General features: G+C 29.4%; 1 protein-coding gene across 1 annotated transcript; it reads right to left on the reverse strand.

The window, feature by feature from the left end:
• Positions 1 to 6,897: 6,897 nt before the first annotated feature.
• Positions 6,898 to 7,484, reverse strand: LOC140867394 (auxin-responsive protein SAUR71-like). The gene has a single exon (XM_073272463.1). The coding sequence runs from the start codon at positions 7,479 to 7,481 to the stop codon at positions 7,116 to 7,118; it is 366 nt and encodes a 121-aa protein (XP_073128564.1). The 5' UTR covers positions 7,482 to 7,484; the 3' UTR covers positions 6,898 to 7,115.
• Positions 7,485 to 9,977: the final 2,493 nt, after the last annotated feature.

Here is a 9,977-nt window from a genome sequence, read left to right on the forward strand (position 1 = left end):
AAACTTATTTGTAAGACCAATTTATTAAGGCAATAGTTCTTCTAAATCTTTATATGAATAGATTTCTTGTGAAATATATCGAATCAATCTATATATGCACGAAATTTAATATTTTTGATATAAAAAGTAATATTTTTCGTAATTCAACTCGAGTTAGGAATTAATTTTAGAAAATTGATATGTGAAATAATCTAAACGTAATTTCTTTTATATTATATATATTGTGAAAAAAGGAAAATCGCTACTTATCAAATGTTTATAGACAAAAATTAAAATTTAAACATGTAGTATTTTGTATTTTTAAAGAAACAAATTACAGGTCCAAGATGGTGTCGCCATGTCATTTTCAAAAATAAATTGCATGGCATAAGCGTGTGCGCCGCTGATCCTAGACACAGAATTTCGTCGCTTTATCCGCGTGGAAATTTTGCTTCGAATCTCTGGAGAGGCGGAGATTGATCGAATCAATCAATCACATAGTTAAAATTATGAATAAAATTTTTTATTTATTTTTTCAGCCCTTTATGTATACTGCAGTATACACATATTAAATTTTTTCGTGTCTCTCAAATAGAACAAATCCCTCCTTCAATTTAAATTAAAAATAAATAATTATAATAGTTAGATTTCATGTTACGTCGCTACATCTAAAGTTATATATATGTATTGTTTATTGGGAAAAATAATATGAATCTGACATGTACTATTAATAAATATTCATATTCGAACTTATGATAGATCTCATGATCTTATTTTCGATAAACGGCCATCGAGTAACAAAATTATGCATATGATGAATCATTATACCTAGATAATGACTGGCATGGTTGCATGCATCGCTTGATCATTGTAAGCAAATGGTAATTAGTTCTTTAATTTAGGGAAAATTATTTCATGTTCCATCGTGGAAATATTCGATACATTAATTTTTATTTTTTGGTTATTTTGATGTAATTTTTGACGTGAAATGAGATCAAAATAATCAAAAATTAAAAGTTAATGTTTAAAAAACTAATGAACCAAAAACCAAAAAATAAACAATTTAATGAAAAAAAACACTTTTTTCTTCTTTAATTTAATTCCAGTATGTATGTATGAATGTACTAAAGTCTTGAATATTTATTAAATGGAGCACTGTAAATTGCAATATATGAAATAAGGTTTAGTTCAACCTACCTTACGGGTATTACCCTAATTGAAGATCTAACAACTCATTATTTTTCATGTCAGGACTGTAATCTTTAACATTTTATTAAGGCTGAGAGCCTTAGAAAAACTGTTTTGGTGTCTTGGTTTGAATTTTTTTAATCCAAAAATACCCTTTTACTCGCCCATATTCTTTCTATTATTTTAATTTACACATTTTTTTTTAATTTTTCTCTCCCTTCTCGATTCACTTCTTTTCTTCTCAATTATATGGACATAACTGCTCTAATACCATATATACATAAATAATATTCATGTATTACGTCGCACACATATCGGGTGTGTCACAATTGCTAGTATTAATTATACATATGCATTAAAATGTACATCTTTAGACGAATGATTTGAATATTACCTATAAGGTAGGATCTCATTAACCAATAAAGAGATGGATGTGAGGGGCACCTAAGGGATTAAATATTTTTGCTTGCCTCATGAAACTATAAATGAAAGGCATTTACTGGTCACATTCATAATGTACCTAACTTACAATAAATTCCATCCATCCATAATATTAATGTTGGGTTTATGTAATACCCCATTTAAAATAGACACCTACCGTTTCAGATGAAACCCATCTTAAATTACATTTATTGCCTTTTTATTATACCTGTAAATATTCAGCAGACTCTCGTATGCTATTTAATCGCTTGTCAGTACAATCAAACTTCTATGCATGGTAAAATCATATATTCCTTCCGTTTATATATTTAATTTTTCATCCGTTCCAAATATATAATTTAGTTTTTATATTTAATATTATTTTTCTCGTTCTTTTAACAGTTGATTATATTAAATGAATATCATTATCTAAGTGTACAATTATTTTATCCTATTAATTAAAATCTACATTAAATAATAATAAATTAAATGAGAAATGCATTTCTAAAATTTACTTTCTGAAACATTTTTTTAATATGAGTGAAAACACACACTTGTTTATCGAGGAATGATATCGAGTAATATATAATATTATATATAATGCGTAAAATAAGAACACATATTTATATTTCATTCCGATTCTATATTTTTTTTCTGAATCGATGATACTTCACTAGAAGTGGGTGAAACTCGTCATATTTGAATTGACAACGACCGTGAGGAAAAATTATAGAAAATGATGCTTGTTTGATCTTGGATTTGAAATCTAACATTCTTAATTTTTTTAAAATCTTTTCTTGGTTTTAGCGTTCATGCGTACGTGCTTGAATGTTATTTTGAAAATAAATAAATAAATAAAAGGTTAAAGTTTTTTTAAAAAGTATTTGATGAGTTTCATTTTTCAAATATCTAGATGTTTGGATCTGAGTATAATCCGCCTGAAGCTCAATCGTAATAATAATGCATGGGCTAAAAATCACGAGCGAGCAAGAATTGTCATAGCTAGCCTTTAAATCAAAATATTGTATTAATTTGTTTTTTTAGTGGTATTAATTTGTTTATAGTTACGTTGCCGATAAAATGTTAGTATGTACTAATATATATACCTCTCAAAAATCACATTTAATTTGATAAAAAAATCACATTTAATAAAAATCTTTGAGTAATCGAAAGTTTCATAGCAGTGACAGTCAAGTCAGAGCCATAAAATTCCATTGGTGGGGCGAAATTAATAGTGTTGCTAATTTTTAAAACACAATTAAAATAAACTACTGATAGTAAAAGAAATTTTATTTAATAATTCCGTTTCTTACTATAACATATTTGTCATATATATATACATATATATATATATGGGTGATCCTGCTTGAAGTTTTTTTTCCTTTCATTTTTATTTTTTCCTCCAATTCAATTCTGGTATAGGATGTAGGGAATTGCCAAAATGATTTTATAATTGAAAGTTGAAACCAAAAAAAGAGAGAGAGAGAGAGAGAGAGAGAGAGAGAGAGAGAGAGAGAGAGAGAGAGAGAGAGAGAGAGAAAAGATCATTCACCTAAGTTTTAGCTTGGGAAAGAAATTATCGATGATATTTCTTATGATATTTATGAGGGCATTAAATTCTCCCATGTACCTAACAACCTATTGCCATTTAAGATCTCACAAAGGCAAAAATTATATTGTTGTCCTATAATTTGTATTCATTCTATTTTCAGATTTGTTTATGTTGAATTTCTATTTTCATCCATGTAATTTGCATGTTTTTTTATAACATTTTTAAACATTTTAATTTCAGTCATGTAACTTTTTTTTTCGTTTTTTAATATTTATCTTGAACATTTTTTTGGACAATTATTTTTTGATCCTTAAATTTGTCTCATTGCGATTTTAGGTTAGTATCTTTTTTTTTTCTTTTATAATTTCAGTCAATCTCAATTCTCAATGATACAACATTATCATTTTACATTTTAATCCACTGTATAATTTGAAAATTTTATTCTTTCATGAGTTTATATCCGAAGTGACAATTGTCTTCTTGTATAACTCCAAACATATGTTCTTATTTCACAAGTTGATAATTTAAAGGTTGCACTCGATCGAAAGAATTTTATTTGGGATGAAATATTTGATTTGAAGAGATATTTGAAGGGTAAATTAGATTGTGGATTGTGTTTGGATGAAAGAGTTTCAAATCCATAGATTTAAAATTTTTGTTGTCAACAGTGAACAGAATAAATCAAATTTTAAAATTTTTATTTTATTTATTTATACATTAATTTTATAAAATAAAATGAATTTAAAATAATACCTTTATTGACTGAAGTTGAAATACTATTTAAACATGAAGGAATGAATTTGAAATTTGTGTTTTACTTTTCTGAACCACGAATTTGAAAATTCTTTTATTCAATGTAAATTTAGATGGATTTCAAATCTATCATATTCACAAATACATTCACTTAAGTTAAAGGATGAGTAAATTTGAAAAATAATTACATCTAAACAATCAAATTTATTTGAAACGCAACCTAAAATTTTCTTTCAAAGTAAAAATTCTTCAATTTCCCCAAAAAAAAATTGAAACAAAACGCAACCTAGAACATATTGCTCATACCGTTTCCTAGACACGGGCCAAACTTGTCCAAGTCCATAACATGAAGAAAGCAATCCATTGACAGGCCCTTTACGAAAGCCCGTCCATACTTGTTCCTTGTGGCCAACTTTAACTAGCCAGCCCAATTCTCCCAATTCATTCATTCATTTGTTTTTTTTTAAAACCCACATGGCCACACACACACACACACACTAAACAATAGCAAAACATGTGCATCATATCAAGTTATCAATCTTTCACATGTTCTCGACTTCTCGTGATATATTTTTCATTTTTTTAAAAAAAAAAATATATCAAATCAAACCGTACTGATGTAGCCAAAAATCACTTGTATTCGACACGTTGCTTCCGCAAAGTCCGGAGTATGAATAAGTCCTTGTACGTTCCCTTGGAAAATCTTCAGTGGGTTGTTCCTACGTCACAAAACAAAGTCAGAGGAGCCGAGAAGGTTCCCGGCGAAGGCGCTCCGACGCTCAAGTCAATGATTACTCAAGGAATAATAATCAAGAGTAGAGCGTTATAGTGCTAAAGAAAATGTGTACCTTAATAATGAGGTGACTTGAGCTATTTATAGATATTCGGAGAGTTTCACGGGCTTGAGCCTCTTATGGGCTTTTGTAGAATTCAGGGTCTGCTTGAATTAAATATATATAATATTTAAATAAGCTTGGGCCTGAAAAATATTTGGAATTGACCTTTATGATTGGGCTCAGGCCCAGTTGAACTTTTAGGTGTAACCTATCACATACTAACTGTAAAAGCACCGAATACCATGGGCTTCTTTTCCTTTTCTTCTTTTTTATTTTTATTTTTATTTTTATATAAAAAAAGATGTGCTTCTTCCAATATATTTGGGGAATATTTCAATAAAGAAATGAATAATTTATATGATAACATGTGCCCAGTGCGTCAATCAAGGGAAACCCTTCCCGGTCTTCACAGTGAAAATTACGCAAAAGTGTTCTTGAAGGCCAATCCTAACGAAGTACACATTGAATGTATCTTGATATAATCTGGCTTGATTTTAAGGTTGAACTATTAAATTATTGTCTAATATATAAAGCCTCAATTAAAGGCTAAACCATAATGATTACATAACGTCCATTGCTCTGTCAGCTAATATTTTATTTCAAATTCACCGAATAATATAGTGAGTGGAAAGGTCTCGTGAGCAAATATTTTTAAATTCAAGTTTTATTGACTCTTGGATCATGAATAAGATGGTGAATGATGTATATGTATAATATAAAAATGATGAATCAATATATCTTGATAAGATAATAATTCATAACACGTTAAACTTATATAAAATTAAATCAAACATTTGACAAAACAAAAACGAGTAATCAATTAATGATTTATCATTCACATCAGAAACTATAATAATTATAAATTGTTTCATTGACGTTCTTAAAAGAAATGACATCACTTTGTCTTTAACTAGATTTGTTTTGTGTTTTTATGGTCATCACGGTAGCAACAAATTAACAACCACTTCAGTTTAGGTAGTGTTTGAGAGAGCTTTTAGAAAACACTTTTTAGCTTCTCGTTAACAAAATTTTACAAAATTTTAAAATTTTGTTAATAAAAAGCTAAGAAGTGCTTCTTAGAAACTCTTCCAAATACTACCTTAATTGATTGTGACATTTATCGTATATAGCGGAATATATAAGTTCTGCGATCACCTAATCAACGTCAATTAAAGTAGGTGGAGATATATACAAATAAGAGACATAAAAACTTAACATTGTTTTAGGTATAGAGAATAAGAACCCTAACTTTGCCATCAAATTTAATTAAAAAAGAAGCGATATATGGAGTAGCTTTTAATAGAAAAACAAGCCTCCATTTTATTTCCAGGAAATTCGTTTAAAAAAAATAACTCGTAAGACAATCTCATAAAAAATTGTGTTAAAATATATAAAAAATTAATTAACTTGCTCTTACTTTTTTTTGACAGATAAATTGCTCTTACTTATTATCATTTCATCATACGAGTCTCTACCCACCACAAAGCAAAGTTGTAAAATAATTGAGGACGGTCTCACCCACAATTACCTACCTTGTATTTTTATTTTTATTTCTTAAAGCTCATTAAATTTTGCTAATAATGAGCAGGATTATAAAGTATTACACAGTCGATCAAAATAAGAAATAATACAGCTCGAAAGCTCACTTCAAACCGTGGGACTAACATAGAGAGGAGAAGCTTTTGCCAAAACATGCCACAACGCGCAAATATTCGCCTCGAGTCACACTTATGCCTGGTGAAATGACTGAAAAAGCCCTCCATCCCTCGAAGCTTTCGGCATTTGTTTATTTTTGTTTATGGGAATTCTGGAGATGCACAGTTTGGTCTTATTCTAGGGAAATAAATTTGACCATTTGTACTTTCTATATATATATATATATATATATATATTGAATCAGATGATAACATAAATATAATAATAGTAAACTAAAATTTAAGAAATAAGATTATTTCGATTCCGAAAATCATGGTGTATGAAAATCAACTGTCGAGGCAACCAACGATCTAGCGGTTTTTCTCCGGCTAGTTCATTTCTTCGTATCGAAAAAATAATCGATTCTGCAAATTCAACCAACTTCATACGAGATTTCATTGAATTCGTAAAACCATAACAAAATTTGTAGATAATAGAAATGGAAAGCAAAGAGACTGAAACAGCAATGGTCAAATATATATTAGGCAAAAAATTCCCCCATCATCAATCTCAACTCTTAAATTCTCCACTTCGTTCATCAACAAAGTATGGTATTTACAATGGAGAAGCCAAAAGAGTGGGGGAAAACCGAAAACCGAAAACCGAAGACGGATCTGAAAAAATAAAATCCAGCGCTGGTTGCCATATTCGATCAATACTCTAATTCATCATCTCTGTCTCGCTACGTTCTCCTACCACCGGTCATCTGACAGCGATTGCAGCAGCTCCTGAAGGTCGCACGCCTCGCAGCCGATACGGAGCGCCTCCAGCACGCGTTCGAAGAGGAACACGTGGCAGGGGATCCGGAGCACGCCTTGCTGCTCGTACCCGTACTCCTGCGCCGAATTGTCCAGAAGCTTCACAAATATGGGGTGATTCAACAAATCCGCGCTCACCACAAATCTCTCCATCTCATCGCCGACGTATACCGGGAAATGCCCCTCCGGAACACCGCAGTTCCTTCTCCGGCCGCGGGGCGCCTCCTTGGATTCAGTCCGAAGAAGACAATAGCTCGAGGAATCGGCGACCTTGGATAATCTCCTCATTAGCTTCTTCATTGTTGCGGGAAATATAAAACTGACCTGAACAGAGTAATGGTTTAGTGATAGCAAGTGGAAATGAATGAAGAGACTCTGCTTACGGCCACGCTATATATATAATTATAATTATAATAAATAATAAAAATAAATAATAAAATGAATTAAAAGGCGGGAGAAAAGAAGGTTATTTAATATTTAGAGGTACAGCTAGGCGTACTTAACTGGTACGACGTAATAATTTATTTGATTTTGTACCTTTTTTAAAATTGAGTCAAGAGTAATTAATAGTTGTTGAAATAGGGAAATAGATCATTAATTTTTTTTTTTTGGTGTCGAATTTTGAGAAATTAATTCGGAATATCTGTGGAAAAAATTTTGCGCTGATATTTGAGTAAAATATGTAAAAAAAAAAAAAAAAAATCCAGTTATGATATGATCATGGAATATAAAATAATACCTGCAGAGAGCATGTGTAAAGACTGAAGATGGTCAATATTTGAGTTGATTTGAAAATTTGAAATAATATATATTTCAAATTGATTTGAATAATTTATTAAATTCATGAATTGATTGGGCTGTGAGTATTTAAGTATGGAAACGACTAATCATTTCATTCTACAAGGTAATGGAGTATGGCCTTGAAAGGGAAAATACCTATGATAGCATGAAAAACATTGATTTATATTGATTTCCAAAATTTATATGGGATGATCTCTCTAGTCTACTAGTCTAAAAATAAATTATAATACTATATTTATATATATAAACACACATGGGATTTCAATTCTGATATAAAATTTGTTTGAATGATTTATAAAAGATGAGAGTTTTGGTAGTTTAGAGTTTAGATGTCGAATTGTTCACTTAACATATATGCGATAAGATGCTGAAATATATAAAAAAAATTATCACACTTTTTTTCTATCTTTTAATATTGTAAAACTCAGGTAAGACACAAAAATGATATAAAAAATATTGAATCTCGTTATTCGTCCATCTCGATGTCTTGTTACGTAAAATTTTGTTTGAAACTGATATGAATCAGATAATTTAATAGATAAAACTACTAGGGACAAATTAGTATTAAGAAGGTTAGTTTTGATTGTCTTGGAGGGTACGAATAATCATTGTGTAGTATATATTATATATATTATAATTATATGGTGTCATTAGCCAACTAATTGAAATAAGAAAAAAGAAGCCATGTTCGATTCTCGTCGCCAGCCTGTGTGGAGTTGGGTACGATACAAATTATTTAAGAAAAAGGAAAATATGCAATGATTGCATATTCCCGTAAATATATAAAATAAGTAAAATGACAGTTAGGTCTTGAGGATTTCCCCCCATTTTAAAAATATTCCAATTTTCTGATGCCAATTATAAGTTACAACTTACATGTAAACTATCACATGCATGCATATTGAATCAAAATCAAGATCAGTTGGCATCATGATTTCCCTTTTTTAATTACTAATCAGACCCAAACCTCATATTTTCACATTTTCCCTTATTTTTCTATGTTTGTAAAGAAATGCTTTTCATATTTAAAATAAAGACAAGATACTATTTTCTATAAACTTATTAATTTACGAGTCATATTTTTGGAAACCAAGTCGAAATGCATTAACTAAAACACATTTATGATAGCATGCATAACAAAAAAAGTTGCACACAAGTTCTCATGCGAACGTCTTACGAATCTATTTTAAGAAATGAATTTTATATTAAATTTGACTCATGAAAACGATTTATATGTTAAAGTATTACTTTCATTATGGGTACGTATACTTGAAAAGCTTTGCACGTTCTTAGCTTATATTGAGTTCACGCATGTTCAAAAGTTACATGAACACAGTACTGAAAAAACAAAACATCATATTCATATTCACAGTCCATCTATTATTACAATTACAAATATAAATATATGAGAGCTTGACATTTCAACCAAACCACAGGCACTTATATTATATTATTATTATTATATATGTAAATATATGGAAATCCTACCGTTTCAGTTGAAAATGATTACCTTCCAAACTAGAATTTTAATTGTTACAAAAATGTACACCAAACATCAAAAGGAAATTTACACCATGATTCAATCTATTGGTGAGAGATAAATTTGATATTAAATAAAAAATCGTATGATATTGTTAGTAAATATAAGCATTGAAGTTTAATTATATTATAAATAAGGGTATGTTTAATATGAGATGCATGCTCTCACATATCTCTATATCCGTTAGATTGATTGGTCATATCTATATTTACAATGAAAATTAATATATATATTTTTTAACATAAAACAGTATTTTTTTTATAAGTAAGGTTAAATAATTATGAGATTCGTCTCACAAAATTGACCCGTGAGATCATATATATATCAAGTTTTTATATATAAATAAAAATATAGAAGTATAGAATGCATACGTGCATTAATACTTTCGAGGCACTAGCAAAATATCTATAATTCCGATAATTACTTTTTTGTGATCTAAAGCTAATTGATACACG

This window comes from Henckelia pumila, chromosome 4, assembly GCF_033568475.1.
Source record: "Henckelia pumila isolate YLH828 chromosome 4, ASM3356847v2, whole genome shotgun sequence".
Taxonomy (NCBI): domain Eukaryota; kingdom Viridiplantae; phylum Streptophyta; class Magnoliopsida; order Lamiales; family Gesneriaceae; genus Henckelia; species Henckelia pumila.

Coding starts and splice junctions, on each gene's coding strand:
- LOC140867394 (XM_073272463.1), bottom strand. CDS start 7,481: ATGAAGAAGCTAATGAGGAGATTATCCAAGGTCGCCGATTCCTCGAGC.